Source organism: Lissotriton vulgaris, chromosome 1_1 (genome assembly GCF_964263255.1).
Source record: "Lissotriton vulgaris chromosome 1_1, aLisVul1.2, whole genome shotgun sequence".
Taxonomy (NCBI): Eukaryota; Metazoa; Chordata; class Amphibia; order Caudata; family Salamandridae; genus Lissotriton; species Lissotriton vulgaris.
In genome coordinates, this window is record NC_141685.1 from 1662246439 (window position 1) to 1662265197 (window position 18759).

At 39.1% G+C, this 18759-nt stretch overlaps 1 protein-coding gene across 1 annotated transcript in view; it reads left to right on the plus strand.

Annotated features, from left to right (window-relative positions):
* The first annotated feature begins 2717 nt into the window (after positions 1–2717).
* The window catches only part of TSPAN33 (tetraspanin 33), a 125406-nt gene continuing 109364 nt past the window's right edge, over positions 2718–18759 (plus strand). Inside the window, exon 1 of the mRNA XM_086918891.1 lies at positions 2718–4373. Within this exon, the coding sequence (XP_086775017.1) occupies positions 4275–4373 (99 nt within the window). The 5' untranslated portion in view covers positions 2718–4274. The remainder of the gene's footprint in view (positions 4374–18759) is intronic.

Genomic DNA, 18759 nt, shown 5'->3' on the forward strand with positions numbered 1-18759 from the left:
CAGGTAAAACATACTTTTTTCCTAGATAAGGAAAAGCTGACCTCTGTCAAATCTTTTTGTTATTTGGGAATAACATATAGTAATAGTGGGTCCTGGCATGCGGAATTTGATGCCGTAAAAATAAAAATGTTACGGTCCACTAGTAGCATTTTTCGTTTTGCCTCCAAACTTGGTTCACGAAGTATTTATGATATGATGTATATATATAATGTATGCTGTGTTTCCTCTGCTCTGTATGGGGCAGGGGTGTGGGGTCACTGTGGGGGTATTCTTTTGCAGAAGGAGGAAAATAAGTTCTTAAGGAGGCTATTATGTGTTCCCTCCTCCGCCTCCATACAGTTGATCCATGACGAAGTTGGGATCGAGTACATCTCCGACTTAGCAGCAGTTCGGCCACTTTTATTGTGGCGATCCATTTGGGCAAAACCGGAGACCCGATTTACTCAGGATATTATCCTTGATTGTATAGGTTTAGATTACTCCTCACGGGTATTATGGTTAAGATACATCCATCATTGGTACCTACTTTTGTTTAACATTAATGTGTTTCGTGAGCCGGAAAAGGTTGTATCTATTTCAAAAAAAGAGATTAAGATAACATTCCTTAATTTTCGTAAAGCTGAGCGAGACAAAGTTGTTGGAAATCTTGCCACTTTGAAATTTTACAAAGATTTAAATTTAGACTCTGGTTTGCAACCCTATCTTGTATCTGTGACCCGCTCTTCCCATCAGTATGTTTTAACACGGGTCAGATTGGGTATTGTACATCACTTGGTAGCTTTTCCAAACACAAAGACTAGTTCAAACACACCTTGCCCGTGTGACGGTACTTCTCGTCAGAGTAGTTGCCATTTTTTACTTTTTTGTAAATTTTATCAGTATTTTAGGCTTAAATACCTTAAACCAATTTTTATTAAATATAACATCTGTACCGCACAAACAGCACTGATATTTTTATCTTTATTAGAGAACGAGGAGATTTGTTTCTTCTTGGCTACTTTTATTTTAAAATGTACAGCTGCCAGGAAAAGTATTGTACTTTAATGTTGTTAATGACCTGTCTGTACTTGTGCTATACAGCTGCCAGGGTCTTTTCATGATGAAATTAATGTTATTATCCCTGTCTGTAGGCATATGTTTATTCGTTTTTGAGTTTTATATCAATGTTTGTATTAAGGTATTTATGAAGTGATACACAGTATTGAATGACTATTTATTAATTTTAATACAGTTCCCAGTAAAGGCCTAGTAAGTAATTTCTATTGATTCCTAGTTAGTCTATGTAAGAACGTCGTATATTTTATAAGTACGTGTTCGACCTTTAGAGGCATGTAAACCTTCCACTTGCTGCACTTTAGCTTTTTCCCTTTTTTAGGAAAGATTATTCTGTGATTTTAATGTTTCAATTGTGTTCTCGCTTGTATGATTTGTATGTACAAATCGAATAAAAGCTTTTGAACTGAACTGATAACAAACCACAAAGCTAAAAGCCAGGTGGTTTTCATATGTCGCTGGAAACCTAACACAGCTTCATTCACCGTACAACTGTTCACAGCTATCATTTATTTATACATATGCATGTACATATACATATATTGGGGAGAGGATGTGACCTAATGGCTAGGGCAAATTTGGGGAACCGGGTTCGAGTATCGGCAAGGACGTGCAACATCCTGTGATTCCGGGCAAATCACTTAATCTCCCCGTGCCTATCAAAAATGAATGCGCCCTCATGTAACACAACTGGTGCTTGTATAAAGTTCTCTGATACCTTCGGGTCAAGTTCACGCTATATAAAACTCCGTACATACAAGACATGCGAGTACAGTCAAAATTATAACACGGTAATTCAAAAGCCTAATGACGCAATTTCCAGTAATTTTAAAGGACATAACTAGGGAATGCATCATTCCTGTGAAAAGGTAGGTTTTGAAATCGCTGCCGTTTGCGAAATATCCACAGCCTAGTATGTGATACAGTTGGTAATGTTAAGATTAAAGTACACATGGTCAGTCAGGGAGGACATCCGATCACTTAGAATGTTCTTCTCACACATGGAAATCACCAACATATTTAAAAAGCAGGAATATTTAAAATGCAGAAAACACAATGTAAAGTAATAATATGGTCGCCTTTTCAGCGTTGCATTAGCATGCAGAAATGCACCCAGGGGCAGTCACCGGATCAGCTCCAATTGCTCTGGTGTCCTTGGCATTCCTGTGATTGTTTCTTGTCTGACTTTCAGTTAAAAGAGCAATCACTGGTGATGACGGTTGTCGCTTGTTGTCATCATGGAGGCTGACATCTCGGGATTGCAGTGGGTAGGTGCAGAGAATGGTTCGCCATCCTTTAAGTGTGCTTCTCGGGGAGCTTTATGCCCCAGTTCTAATGTCAGAGTGGAGCCCATATAGCGCTACCTCGTCGTAGCCCTTTTAAGAACTGCCATCTCAGACAGACGCTGTGGAGTGAACTACCAATAGAGGGTAACGAGGCGGGCCATAAAATGTTAAAAGCATACAAGACGTGCCGCACAGACCTGTAGAACTGAAAGCGAAAAAAGGGGGTCGGGGCGCAGGGAAACGATGAATGACAGGGCACAGCCAATTGGAGTGGAAGAGGCGGGACCAGGGCGTGATAGGGGCGCGGCCTATGTAGATAATGAGGCGGCTCTTGAACACCTGAGGAATGACAGGGGGGAGCGGTCGCCAAAAATAGGTGGGCGGGGCAAGGGCGGCCAAAGACCGACCGCCAGTGCAGATTGACAAACTCTATCAGCTGTTGAGGTCTTGAGCCCCGCCAGTGACCCCCTGAGCGTTGGGAGGCAATCCGCGCAGAGAAGGAAGAACGCGTGTACTACCAGTCCAGCGAGGTTGCTGGCTTAGTACAGCGACAGAGGTGCCTAGACACGGAGAGGGAGGCGCTATACAGGCATTTCCTGCGTGAGCCCGGCAGCGTGGTTCTTTGGTGTCATTTGGGCACAAGAACCGAAGGGACATCTGCGCTGTTCGTTGGAGTCCGCTGTCAGTGAAAGAAACGGTGCTTCCTAATTCCATGAGTGGAGGGGGTGTATCTGGGAGAGTGAGTGTGTGCTTCTAGGTGAAGGGGGAGGCCCATAGATTACAGAGGTGGGCCAAGCTAATTTATATATTTGTTACATATATTAATTAGATAAGAGGAAGGACGAATGCGTCTCCGTGTGTGGTGTTTTTTTTTCTCAAGCGAGGTAAGCTGCTGTCGGTGTGTACTGAGGGAGGAAGCTGTTAATGCGTTTACTGATAAGTGCGATGCTACATAGAGAAAGTGGAGGTTTAGTGGGGTAAAGTGCTTCTTGTGTGTAGAGTTGTGGATCTTTCAGCTAGGTAAGGGGCCACTCTATTGCGAAGTGGATGCCTCTGAGACGTAAAGTCCTACAGCTGGAACAACCACTGCAGTGCAGCGCTTTAATATGCGCTGCACTGCACCCCATTGAATAGATCCTTTGCACACACCTACACACCACAATCTGACAATCTGACCTGCCAGTAGCATGCAGGGTCTGTAGCTTTGTTTCTTCTCACCTGTCCTGTACTGAGAAGGTCTGAGCATCTAAGCTGCACAAATTCACCTGCATTGGTCGGTGAGCACTTGAGGCCTGCAACACCCATCTGAAAGGGCGCCACCACTGGTCACAAGTTCCACAGCCAGTGTCTAATTTTAACTGGTGGCTGCAGGTGGTGGCCCGATGGCACTTATTTTTGGGGACCAGTACTCATTTTTTGTTTTCAGACTTTGACCCAGAGCAAGAGAGAGGAAACACATGCAAGGGGAAGGGAGGAGAAAGAGAAATACGGACAATGACAAAGGGACAAAGCAGTGATGATAAAGAACCTGAAAGAGTGAGATAACGAGGCAGAGTTTCTGGTGGTGGATTAGAGATGCATGAGGTGGAATCAAAACTATGGAGCCTTGGTATTCGCCACCCTCAATATTCAGTAGCTCTGGCCGCGGAGTTATGAGCAGAAATGTGGAGCTTGGCTCTTAATTCCTTTACAAATAAAGTACTGACCACAGCAGACTTTCAAAAAGATTTTCTTGAGCACATTCTGTATCCTCTACCTGCTTTGCTTTTAACTAGGCACTGTGTGTGTGTTTTTGTTAAGGATCTAACTAGTAGCGCTGCACATACTTAGGTTTTAAGGTTCCAAGTGGGTTGATAGTTTTTTTTAGTTGATGGGCACCTAATTTGACAGCCACCACCACTGCTATCCGAAAACATCTATTCCTGTTCAGCTACAATGGCCCCCAGGTCAGCCGCCACCCTCCCAGGGGAAGACTTCTCCTTCGTCAGTCGTACTGTGAAGTTCCTGCTCTTCTTCTTCAATATGCTCTTCTGGGTAAGTGCTATTCATGCTATTAGTCCTGTTATTTGAACAGAGTGTGTATGACATTATGAAATGTCATAGGAAGCAGCCCTTGCTTGTCTTTTCTATACTATATCCATTGTCAGTCATATGTGAAGTTGAAGTGTGGTGTAGTTTGTGAAGTAAAATTGATCACGGGGTACAGTAATACTGGACTCAATTTCAGACTAAGTTCATGGCATATTTATTATGTAAACATATTGCATGTTTTTTATTGGTGCAATAATGTATGCTAAACATATTGGTTTCAACTGACGTTAAACAAATTTGGCATAAATGCTTGGATAGGGAACCTCCGCAGCTGCAACATTATTCAGAGTCAATGCCATCCTCAAACTCGGTTAGATCCTTTTCTGAAAGACTCCCAACAACAGTAAAACCTCAAACAGCTCCATGTCACACCAAGACATATTGACCGTAATAATCTGACCACTTTTATTAAAACCCCTTTTACGCATCCTAGGTGAATTACACTCCGGGGTGTCGCTGCGAACTGTTTTATTACCTGCACAATCTGTTCTTTAGGCTTTGATGGTATCCTTCAATTTACTCTGTTGTTGACTGGCATCTACTCATCCTTTCCTGCCTCCCATCCACTAGCTTTCTAAGGTTCACTATTAACACCAGTAAGAGCATTTGATTATGATGCGTCAAAATGATTGCCGTTGGTTTAGCCACATTTGTATTGTATACTATTACTCTCACTCTACTCCATCTTGGCTTTATTCAACTAGATCTTGATATGTAACTAAAGTAGCAAAATATTTAATAGTGTTCCATACAGCCGACTGGTTTGGTATGTGCAAATAGATTGCTATACTGTGTCATCCTATTCCTTTCTTCTTTTCCTGTATGTCCCATTTCCCATATACCTTCATGTACCACCTTATTAAAAATGCAAAAAAAAACACTTTAAATGATTTCCCTCATGACGGATTTCAAAGGTGAGAAGAAAAGTAATTATGGGAGCCTGTGCAAAAATCCCTTATTTGGTAAACTGATGGATAGCCCCAAGTAACTACTAAAGAAGATGCCAGTGGTCTTGTTGTGACAAAGGTATTTAGTACAAAAAGCTCTCAAGGAGAATCAAATCCAACTAAAATTACGTACAATTTTATTGGAATGATGACATAATCTTGGAAAACGTTATATGAATATCTGCGTTGACTAAACTGTCTACAGAGTCAGAATAATATTGTTTATTGGTGTAGTGTAAACTCATTATATATTTTGTAGATGCCTTGGTTCCCGCTGGTGTGGGTCAATTATGTATCACTCCCATTAATATTCATCTGAACATTTCAAGAAATATTACAAATGATTTTACACATTAATGGGGAATAACAATTTTTATACTTTATTACTCTATAATTTTTAACTTGACACTTAGACCGTATCCTTCTGCATGAATCAATGAGTTGTATATGAATGCAATGTAGCAACCCGTTCACTGTCATTGTGAGACGGTAGCACATGGGATAATGCTTTTTGTTCCATTTTGGTACATACTCTTAGTTTAGAAGCTTTTTCTACTTGCATTAGTCCATCAAGGGCATCGTAATTAAAAATATACTAAAGTTTGGACACACGTCAGCCTTTAATTGCACCAGAGATTCTTTCTTGTGCCAGGGAGGTTGTTCCAGTGCAACATTTGCCAAATCCTTCCTACACGAAGAAATGGCTTTCTCCAAAGAGGTCATTTTGTTACAAGTCTAGCTCTATGCCAGTGCTAGAATGAAGCTGTCGTATTTTAGTGGCATTAAACTAGAACTAACTTAATTCCCCAACCAGATAAACCTCCCCTTTTTGTTGAAGCATTTAAGATACACAGACCATTTATTTTCCTTTCTTCGGGACTCTACATCATGCTGTTCAGCCAACACAGTCGTTATTTAGCCTATTTCAACCAGAGTTTGTTGACCGATTCTGTAATGCCTACATTTATTGAGCAGCTCTGAGACCGTATGCAGTGTGATCCATTATTTAAGCGGATCTTATAGATATTTGTGGATCAACCAGGAAACGTTATAGTTATTTATATAGGACTTATTTACAGTTTGTGCAAGAAACTTATTTTTGGAAGCAGGTGCTTCCTGCAGTACCGGGCAAGTTTAGCATTTCACATTGTCACTTATGAGAAAAAAGGAGGGGATGCTTCATTTTACATGATGGCATGGGGTGATAGCTTTGTGCTTTGCAAATAACATAGTGGGCAAAAGTATGATGTAGAGACATGACCAGGGTGGGCAGGGACTATTGTAACAGAGGGAGAAACACAGAGAGGTTATGTAGGGAGGGAAGAACACTGGCGCAGAGACACACAGAACTAAGATTGCCAGTTAGAGATACAGAGACAGAGAAGCAATGGGAAAGCATCGGGTGGGGACGAATGTAAACAGAAGTAAAGGATGCACAATGAGGATCAGCACAATGTGTAGTCATGGTAGTCCTGAGTGGTCTCCCCCAAAGATGAATCGGTGCCATGCGAGATCTAGTTATCAATCAATCAATCATCGAATTTATATAGCACAATACTTACCCAGAGGGTCTCAAGGCGCTGGGGGGTGGAGGGGGGGGGAGGGGTGGGGGTCTGTTACTGCTCGAACAGCCAGGTCTTGAGTTGCTTCCTGAAGGCAAGGTGGTCCAGGGTCAGGCGAAGGTGGGTGGGGAGGGAGTTCCAAGTCTTGGCGGCGAGGTAGGAGAAGGACCGTCCCCCTGTGGTGGTTCTACGGATGCGGGGGACGGTGGCGAGGGCGTGGCTTGTCGAGCGAAGCTGGCGTTTGGGAGCGTAGAAGTTGAGGCGGCTGTTGAGGTATCCTGGGCCTTGGCTGTGTAGGGCTTTGTGTGCGTGGGTGAGGAGACGGAAGGTGATTCTTTTGTTGACTGGGAGCCAGTGCAGATCTCTCAGGTGTCCGGAGATGTGGCTGCGACAGGGGATGTCCAGTATGAGTCGTGCTGAGGCGTTCTGGATCCGCTGGAGTCTCTTCTGGAGTTTGGCAGTGGTTCCGGCGTAGAGGGTGTTGCCGTAGTCCAGACGGCTGGTGACGAGGGCCTGGGTGACCGTCTTCCTGGTCTCGGTGGGGATCCACCGGAAGATCTTGCGTAGCATGCGCAGGATGTTGAAGCGCGACGAGGAGACGGCGTTGACTTGTCTGGTCATGGAGAGGGAGGAGTCCAGGATGCAGCCCAGGTTTCGTGCGTGGTCTTTTGGTTTGGGTGCGCTGCCTAAGGCGGGGGGCCACCAGGAGTCGTCCCAGGCGGAGGGTGAGGATCCCAGAATGAGGACTTCCGTCATGTCCGAGTTCAGTTTCAGGCGGCTGTTCTTCATCCATTCGGCTACCTCTTTCATCCCTTCTTGAAGGTTGGCTCTGGCGGTGGCGGGGTCGTTGGTAAGGGAGAGGATCAGCTGGGTGTCGTCGGCGTAGGAGATGATGTTGAGGTTGTGCTGGCGTGCGATGTCTGCGAGTGGGCTCATGTAGATGTTGAAGAGGGTTGGGCTGAGCGAGGAGCCCTGAGGGACGCCGCAGATGACTTTGGTGGCTTCAGATCTGAACGGGGGGAGGCGGACTCTCTGTGTCCTCCCGGCGAGGAAGGAGATGATCCACTCCAGTGGCTTCTCCTGGACTCCGACGTTGCTGAGGCGTTGTACTAGGGTACGATGGCAGACAGTGTCGAAGGCCGCGGAGAGGTCTAGGAGGATGAGGGCCGCTGTTTCTCCGTTGTCGAGCAGCGCTCGGATGTCATCGGTGACTGCGATCAGGGCGGTGTTAGATGTGGTATTGTGCACCTGATGCGCTGGTTGTGGTTATTCTGCCACAGCTTAACTATAGATACTGGGCCCGCTACAGCCAGGCTACATGGGACTGCAGTTGGGTTTTGCAACTAATTTACAGTTTCCATTATCTCACAATTTGGCCCCAAAAATTCTCCCTGACACTTTGTTTGTTCTATAACAGGCTTTTCCAACGAGTAGCTCGTGAGCTACTAGTAACTCTCCAGCTACCTGTAAGTAGCTCCCCTGTGTGCAGCCCTGCCTACTATATTAGAAGCTTTTGCTTGGTTGAATGATATACATATACCAACATTGAGGTTGTATATTAAGTAGGAAAATGTGTTTATTTTCAGAACTCATAAGCTGATATTTTTAGAAAATAGATGAATTTCCCAAATATATTTAAAGATGATATTTGAGTGATAAATCATGTGGCATTTCAGAGATGTTTTGCAAATGTTTTTACCTCTGTGCCAGAGGCATTGTAGCTATGGATGTTAATTACCTATGTAGAGGCATCCCATATTGATAAAGCCTTTTGTTTAATTTCTGCTGGCAGCATTCCTGATGCACTGAGGTGATCACTGCTAGTAATCTTGCACATATTGGCCACTTATGTAATCTTGTCTTACGTGATCCCTTTTACAACACTAATAATAAAAGCAGCTCTTGAGAAGTTCCATTGGACATAAATAACTACAGAAAAGGTTGGAGACCCTTGCTCCATAATGTTCAAGGGTGGTGATGCTTGTGCCGCCCGCTCATTTGTCAATTTGGAATGACTCCTTTACAGGTCCTCTTGGTCAATTGTTTTCTAGGGAGCAAGCCATTTTAATGTGTGCACACCTATTCCATCCTACATTTTAATTGTGAGACTCTGTTATCTAGCAACGCAATCAGCATCTTGGTGTCTACTGGAGGTGCACCATGTATATTTTTACCTGCAGAACACCAGCATCTATCTGTCTGGGGTTCATTCAACGTGCACTCCGCCCCCACCCCCTCTATGCGATATGGGGACTGGCTGTTGGTGGCAGCTGGGAGCCTAGTGAAGGAACAGAATGTGCTGCTTGTGCTCATGAGAATGGAGTCTACCAACCCTCTCTGGGAAAGATCCAGTCAGTCCTCCATTAACAGAGTCCATTTCTTTCAACATCCACTTTGGAATCAGCACCCATCAACAAAGTACTTCTTGTTAATTACAAATAATGTCCTTTGAAATAATAAGAAAGATCTGTATCAAATGAACAGGACCGAGCTGGGTAAACGTATATTTTCAATCCTTTATTTTGTTTTCACTGTAGACAAATATCCAATTCACAATGGATTTTCGTTTTCTCTTTTCTAGCCAACGCGTTTCGTCTCTTTTACTGAGACTTCTTCAGGGCTAAAAAAACATATGAAAAAATATTTTATAAAAGACACTCATATACAATTACATTGTATTTACAAGACAAAATGACAAACATCTATATACAAAAGATTTACATTAAAAAGGCGAAGAAACTATCCAAGTTAGATACAATTATAAGGTGGGCTTTTTACTGCTTGTTTTTTGATCAAAGATGGGGAGAAACTTCAGACGTCCAGCTTTAGGACATGGAAAATTTTCTGCCCAAAATTACCATGTCATTTCACATATTTACCCCAAATCATTGGTTCCTCTTTACACAAATTCAAATTTTGTACCAATCATTTGAACTGGTCTATTGATCACAAAAATGAGTTCATACATACATCTTATCCTTTAGATCTTTTGAAAAATATCTATGAACATCAAAGACAAGAATACATTTGATTAAAAAAACCCATCATGTCCAGTTATAGATAAATCACTTGCTAAAATCATACCTCAAACACCTGTCTTTATGGTAAGTGGTATGGGCTGGCGAATTCTTAGTATTCACGAAAAACTTGTAGGATCTAGAAGGTACATATTAGTTGTATTTTAAACAATCCGCTCATAAGATGTTTTGCAATAAAGAGATCAACACTAACAGTCCATCAACTGGCCATATAACAAGAAAAAACAGTCTTCAATGAAACTGCAATTTTTATATCACCAACTCCATAAGTGCCACTTATTCTAATCTTATCAGAAAACTGCTAATAAAATGTTTTTGAGATTATAAAAATCAAAAGGATAAAAGTCCATCAACTAGCCCATAGCTTAAAAGCAAAGTGAACTATTAGACTGCAAGGCTGTGTCAATAATACCATGATTGACAATTGGATATATGGTTGTCCGTAACTATAGGTAACTTCCATTACAATTGATCAACCACAATATCCTGGAAAAAACAATTTCAATATAAATAGAAAAAGTGCTGCCAAAATGAATTCCAATTTTATGTTATTAAAGAACAAAGCTAACATAAATATTTGACAATGTCTTGAAACAACCAGTAATGCTATTAAATTATTTCATTTAAAATTACTAACACAGTCATTTAGAGATGTATATTAAGATAGAAAAGGTACCTGTCATATCCTATAGGTATTCAGGAATGACTGTCAAAGAGAGAGAAAAACTATCATAATCAATATATTTAAAAATATATATATAACTTGTATTATATAAACTAATTATGTGAATAGAATTGTTCAAAATTATAAGTGCTAAGGCTAAAATTGTCCAAGAGAAGTGAGACCGCGATGGTACACCAACCATCAAGTTTTTGTCAAGTATCAATTATATGGTTGAAAACCAGAGATTATAGAGTGGTTTCAAACCATTTAGTCACTAAATAGAAGGTTTGTTTAAGAACCAAAGATGTTGTAAATCATATAAACCAAAAATGTGCTATTTGTAACAAAGGTTATAAATATAAACCTTAGTGGTAAGCATCTGCATGTAATTGGTTTTTTAATCATTAATACAGGGTTTTTGTAAAAGAATACCACTGAATAAGTGCAAACGGGCATCCAATAAGAGCTTAGTCGAATGTCTCATAGGGACGTTATTAGTAATCAGCCGATCTAGAGCAATCCAACCTTGTCGGACATCTTGAAATGTCTCTTTGCTTGTCATCACGTTCCGTAAAAGAAACATAAATGCCGAAAAGCGTATCTAAAATGCCATTAACCGTAGAGGATAGCTAGTGCAAGAATTGAAAAGAATAAAAAGCTATCAACTAAAATTACGCGACGCATCTAGTGGCTTACCTCGGAAACGGCATGGTGACCTGCTAGAAGAACAGCGTGGATTCAAAGTAGCGAACAAAAAAGTTAAAAAGGAGCTGGTATATATACACGGAGATAATTGGATAATCGCTATCACTTGTGAAATGCAAATCCGCAAAACTTTGAGAAAAACAGCAGTAATCATTGAAGTGAATAAGGAACGAAAATGGCGGCCATCTTGCAATATCGGTAAATATCGCCTGAATAGCCATCTCCCTTAAATGTTATGAGCGCAAAAATTATATAAAAGAGAAAAGTATATAGAAAGATGCACTCCACTTGATGAATAATTACGGAACCAGAATAGATGATTATAAATGGGAATCGCAATTACCAAAAGCTCTCAAAAAAAGATCTAAGTGCATCACGTAATTTGGAAAAAGGATGATAAAATAAGTGGAAGCGGAAAATAAGCAGTATAAAGATATTTATATCGGAAAAAGGTTATACAGAAAACGGAGTAAAACGTGTGGAGAGCAAAGGATAGACCTTCGATGTACAAGACAAGCCCTACCAATTCGATGGTCTCGAGAGAACTAATACGGCGGCCATCTTGGAGCGTATAAAATGCAAGGCATGTCATCTAATATATTATATAATCCGTCCCGAGAAAGATGAAATCGGGGACCCAAATGATTATAAGAAAGTAGTACTAATCAAAAATTTATTTTAAAAAATTGTATTAGAATAATGTGTAAAAACGAATAAAAAGGAGTCAATAGTCTAGAAGTTCCTAAATAGAAAATATATCCAAAGTAAATGTTTAAATAACATAAAATGTAGAAATGTTTGCTGGAAAAGCACTGAAAATAAAAAGTTTCTCTCCAGAAAAACAGTCATCCCTGCTACCAAGGGACCACGGCAAAAAAACACATTATACATAAACAACATATATATCAAAAAACCAAAGAATATTCACTAACCAAATGATTATAGCACAGAGAAATTTATATGAAACATGCATTTTTACAGCAACATCAGAATATCATAAGACTTGACGAAATTCATTATTCTGATTTAGCACAAATGAAAACTGCATAAATCATTACATTTATACTGTAACATCAGAATGTCATAAGAAATGATGGAATTCATTATTCTGATTTATCCCATTTTGAACAGATCTCAAACGGCAAATCCATGTGGATTCTAATTGCCTCAAATCATGTTCTCTATTGCCACCTCTTGGGTTGGTCCGTAGATGGTCAATCGCATGAAATTTGACTAGCCTCTCATTAGGATGTACAGTGCAGATGTGATTAGCCATTGGATATTTTAAATCACCATTTTTAATTGCTCTTAAATGTTCCTGTATACGTATTTTCAGACAACGAATACTGCTTCCAACATAGGTCTTATTGCATGAACATTGTATTAAATATATGGTGAAAGTGGTGTTGCAATTGATGAATTCTTTGATCTCGTATTTTTTAGAGCCATTGTATGAGAACTCACTGATTTTGTTTACACCAAATTTGCAAATACAGCACCCTTCACAGACGAAGAAGCCTTTAGGTTTCTCAGGAAACCAAAGTTTTTTGTTGGGGGTCGATCTGACATAGCTAGGACATAGTTTGTCTTTCAGGGTTTGTCCTCTTTTGTATACCACCCTTGGTCTGTCAGACACTACATCTTTGGGGATGCTCTCTGATTTCAGAAGGTGCCAATTTTTTCGTAGTATATTAAATACATGGCTGCTGTAAGAATTATACTTAGTGATGAAAGGTACATAAGATAGTTGTTTTTGCTTAGTTTTCTTCAATTTGGAAGAGCTCAGAGTATTAGTTCTATCCAGAGTGCGAGCCCGCAACTCTGCTTTGTTTAGACAATTGGTGTCATAACCCCTTCTCTTGAAGTTTTGTTTAATCTGTGATATGTTCCGGAGAAAATCAGTCTCTGCTGCAATTCCGTCTTGCACGTACCATTTCACCATAGGGAATTGCCTTGATGGTAGATTGGGGATGTGCACTGGTGGCATGCAATACACTATTGCATGCTGTGGATTTCTTGAACACATCACTATGGATTTTCCCTTCATGGACATATAGTTTTAGATCAAGAAAATCAATTTCACTGGCCGAGTATTTAATTGTCAATTTGACATTGAAAGCATTGTCATTCAAATAATCAAAATAGGTCATTAGATCCTCAACTGGGCCATTCCAAATCAAAATGATATCGTCTATGTACCGAGCATAGAATATCATCTGATCACACCAATTTCTTGCTCGTGGGCCCCAGACATGCTCTACCTCAAAAAGCCCCATAAAGAGGTTAGCATACGATGGAGCAAATCTTGAACCCATCGCAGTGCCCCTCTTCTGGATATACCATTCATCATTACTGAGAAAGGCATTGTTCATGAGGATCAATTCTGCCATTTCCAATAGCATAAATGTGTGTTCCATTCTGTTACAGTCACGTTTGAATAGAAAGTACTTCAGTGCACGTATTCCTTGTTTTAACTCAATACACGTGTACAAACTTTCCACGTCCATGGTGACAAAAAGTAGCTGAGAATCCTGCCAAGCAAAGTCTTCTAATTTGCAAAGTAGATCACCACTGTCTCGCAAGTATGATGGAAGATTTTGTACAAATGGTTTTATAAAGGTATCAACAAATTCTGAGAGGTGCTCTGTCGGTCCACCATTACCGGAAATGATAGGTCTACCGGGAGGGAAAATTCCACCTTTGTGTATTTTCGGTAAGATGTATAGACAAGGGAATCAGGATTGGTGAGCTTGTAAATACCGGTATTCATGGTCAGATAGCAAGCAAGATTCATGCCATTCATAAAGTTTGGCATTGATCAAAGTTTCTATTTTGGATGTTGGATTTTGATCAAGCTTGCCATAACAATTCAGGTCAGACAATTGTCTATTTATCTCGTCTAGATAGTCACTTTTGTTCATTAGAACAATACTGCCTCCCTTATCAGCCTCTCTTATTACTAGATTCTCATCGTTCTTAAGGGCCATAAGTAAAGTCCAATCACTTTTAGACATATTGTTGTGATGTCTACATTTATGTGTTCTGAGATGGTCATCCTCCAATTTATACAAGTCCAAACTGACTCTGTTAAAAAACTCATCAATAACAGAGTCCCTCGATTGTGGCGGTATGAATTTGGATGCAGGGCGTAAGCCGCTGTCAGTGCTACAATCCTCATAGAAACCTAATAGGTTGGAAAATTCAAAGACATTTCCGATTTCTTCCTCATCATAGAGGGTCGCTAGCATATGAGAATGGTGAATATCATTAATACTAGGCACATCTATGGTAGAAGATTTTGACACAGGAGGCAAAGGAGGATGTTCAGCAAAATGTTTTTTTATTTTTAGCTTTCTTGTGAATTTGAAAAGATCAACATGAATATCATCAAAATTACATTTCTCCGTTGGACAGAAATTCAATCCCTTGCACAAAACATCACGTTCATTGTCAGTTAACACTCTAGTTGATAAATTCACAACACTAATATCATTTGCACCAGAATTATCAATTGGCTCAGTTTCAGACTGAATATCCAATCTAGCTATTTCTTTTGGGTTATGTTCTGCTCCCTTGCTCTTGTGCCTGCCCTTGTATTTTGTGCCACCCCGCCTTGTTCTTGATTTGGTTTTCTCTTCCGATTGCCCAGGCGGAATCTTTGTACCTCTCTTAAAAAATCAGACGAGGTACTGTTTGTGGCCATAGTACTAGTACCCTCACCAGGATCACTTTGTATGGAAGATAGAGAGGTATTACTAGAGGAGACACTGGTGTTGCTTTTATCAGTTTTCTCTGGTGCTTTACTGATCACATCGTCATATTTACGAGAAAACGTAAAGATGCGGCCTTTTTTGTAATCTCCATCATCTCTGCGTATCTTTCTTTGTTTTTTCTCTTTTAAATACAGTTGATAACTATTCAGCTCTTCTTTCCAAGGGTGGTATACAAAAGAGGACAAACCCTGAAAGACAAACTATGTCATAGCTATGTCAGATCGACCCCCAACAAAAAACTTTGGTTTCCTGAGAAACCTAAAGGCTTCTTCGTCTGTGGAGGGTGCTGTATTTGCAAATTTGGTGTAAACAAAATCAGTGAGTTCTCATACAATGGCTCTAAAAAATACGAGATCAAAGAATTCATCAATTGCAACACCACTTTCACCATATATTTAATACAATGTTCATGCAATAAGACCTATGTTGGAAGCAGTATTCGTTGTCTGAAAATACGTATACAGGAACATTTAAGAGCAATTAAAAATGGTGATCTAAAATATCCAATGGCTAATCACATCTGCACTGTACATCCTAATGAGAGGCTAGTCAAATTTCATGCGATTGACCATCTACGGACCAACCCAAGAGGTGGCAATAGAGAACATGATTTGAGGCAATTAGAATCCACATGGATTTGCCGTTTGAGATCTGTTCAGCATGGGATAAATCAGAATAATGAATTCCATCATTTCTTATGACATTCTGATGTTACAGTATAAGTGTAATGATTTATGCAGTTTTCATTTGTGCTAAATCAGAATAATGAATTTCGTCAAGTCTTATGATATTCTGATGTTGCTGTAAAAATGCATGTTTCATATAAATTTCTCTGTGCTATAATCATTTGGTTAGTGAATATTCTTTGGTTTTTTTATATATATGTTGTTTATGTATAATGTGTTTTTTTGCCGTGGTCCCTTGGTAGCAGGGATGACTGTTTTTCTGGAGAGAAACTTTTTATTTTCAGTGCTTTTCCAGCAAACATTTCTACATTTTATGTTATTTAAACATTTACTTTGGATATATTTTCTATTTAGGAGCTTATAGACTATTGACTCCTTTTTATTCGTTTTTACACATTATTCTAATACAAATTTTTTTAATAAATTTTTGATTAGTACTACTTTCTTATAATCATTTGGGTCCCCGATTTCATCTTTCTCGGGACGGATTATATAATATATTAGATGACATGCCTTGCATTTTATACGCTCCAAGATGGCCACCGTATTAGTTCTCTCGAGACCATCGAATTGGTAGGGCTTGTCTTGTACATCGAAGGTCTATCCTTTGCTCTCCACACGTTTTACTCCGTTTTCTGTATAACCTTTTTTCGATATAAATATCTTTATACTGCTTATTTTCCGCTTCCACTTATTTTATCATCCTTTTTCCAAATTACGTGATGCACTTAGATCTTTTTTTGAGAGCTTTTGGTAATTGCGATTCCCATTTAGAATCATCTATTCTGGTTCCGTAATTATTCATCAAGTGGAGTGCATCTTTCTATATACTTTTCTCTTTTATATAATTTTTGCGCTCATAACATTTAAGGGAGATGGCTATTCAGGCGATATTTACCGATATTGCAAGATGGCCGCCATTTTCGTTCCTTATTCACTTCAATGATTACTGCCGTTTTTCTCAAAGTTTTGTGGATTTGCATTTCACAAGTGATAGCGATTATCCAATTATCTCCGTGTATATATACCAGCTCCTTTTTAACTTTTTTGTTCGCTACTTTGAATCCACGCTGTTCTTCTAGCAGGTCACCATGCTGTTTCCGAGGTAAGCCACTAGATGCGTCGCGTAATTTTAGTTGATAGCTTTTTATTCTTTTCAATTCTTGCACTAGCTATCCTCTACGGTTAATGGCATTTTAGATACGCTTTTCGGCATTTATGTTTCTTTTACGGAACGTGATGACAAGCAAAGAGACATTTCAAGATGTCCGACAAGGTTGGATTGCTCTAGATCGGCTGATTACTAATAACGTCCCTATGAGACATTCGACTAAGCTCTTATTGGATGCCCGTTTGCACTTATTCAGTGGTATTCTTTTACAAAAACCCTGTATTAATGATTAAAAAACCAATTACATGCAGATGCTTACCACTGAGGTTTATATTTATAACCTTTGTTACAAATAGCACATTTTTGGTTTATATGATTTACAGCATCTTTGGTTCTTAAACAAACCTTCTATTTAGTGACTAAATGGTTTGAAGCCACTCTATAATCTCTGGTTTTCAACCATATAATTGATACTTGACAAAAACTTGATGGTTGGTGTACCATCGCGGTCTCACTTCTCTTGGACAATTTTAGCCTTAGCACTTATAATTTTGAACAATTCTATTCACATAATTAGTTTATATAATACAAGTTATATATATTTTTTTAATATATTGATTATGATAGTTTTTTCTCTCTCTTTGACAGTCATTCCTGAATAACTATAGGATATGACAGGTACCTTTTCTATCTTAATATACATCTGTAAATGACTGTGTTAGTAATTTTAAATGAAATAATTTAATAGCATTACTGGTTGTTTCATGACATTGTCAAATATTTATGTTAGCTTTGTTCTTTAATAACATAAAATTGGAATTCATTTTTGCAGCACTTTTTCTATTTATATTGAAATTGTTTTTTCCAGGATATTGTGGTTGATCAATTGTAATGGAAGTTACCTATAGTTACTGACAACCATATATCCAATTGTTAATCATGGTATTATTGACACAGCCTTGCAGTCTAATAGTACACTTTGCTTTTAAGCTATGGGCTAGTTAATGGACTTTTATCCTTTTGATTTTTATAATCTCAAAACATTTTATAAGCAGTTTTCTGATAAGATTAGAATAAGTGGCACTTATGGAGTTGGTGATATAAAAATTGCAGTTTCATTGAAGACTGTTTTTTCTTGTTATATGGCCAGTTGATGGACTGTTAGTGTTGATCTCTTTATTGCAAAACACCTTATGAGCGGATTGTTTAAAATACAACTAATATGTACCTTCTAGATCCTACAAGTTTTTCGTGAATACTAAGAATTTGCCAGCCCATACCACTTACCATAAAGACAGGTGTTTGAGGTATGCTTTTAGCAAGTGATTTATCTATAACTGGACATGATGGGTTTTTATAATTAAATGTATTCTTGTCTTTGATGTTCATAGATATTTTTCAAAAGATCTAAAGGATAAGATGTATGTATGAACTCATTTTTGTGATCAATAGACCAGTTCAAATGACTGGTACAAAATTTGAATTTGTGTAAAGAGGAACCAATGATTTGGGGTAAATATATGAAATGACATGGTAATTTTGTGCAGAAAATTTTCCATGTCCTAAAGCTGGACGTCTGAAGTTTCTCCCCATCTTTGATCAAAAAACAAGCAGTAAAAAGCCCACCTTATAATTGTATCTAACTTGGATAGTTTCTTCGCCTTTTTAATGTAAATCTTTTGTATATAGATGTTTGTCATTTTGTCTTGTAAATACTATGTAATTGTATATGAGTGTCTTTAATAAAATATTTTTTCATATGTTTTTTTAGCCCTGAAGAAGTCTCAGTAAAAGAGACGAAACGCGTTGGCTAGAAAAGAGAAAAAGAAAATCCATTGTGAAT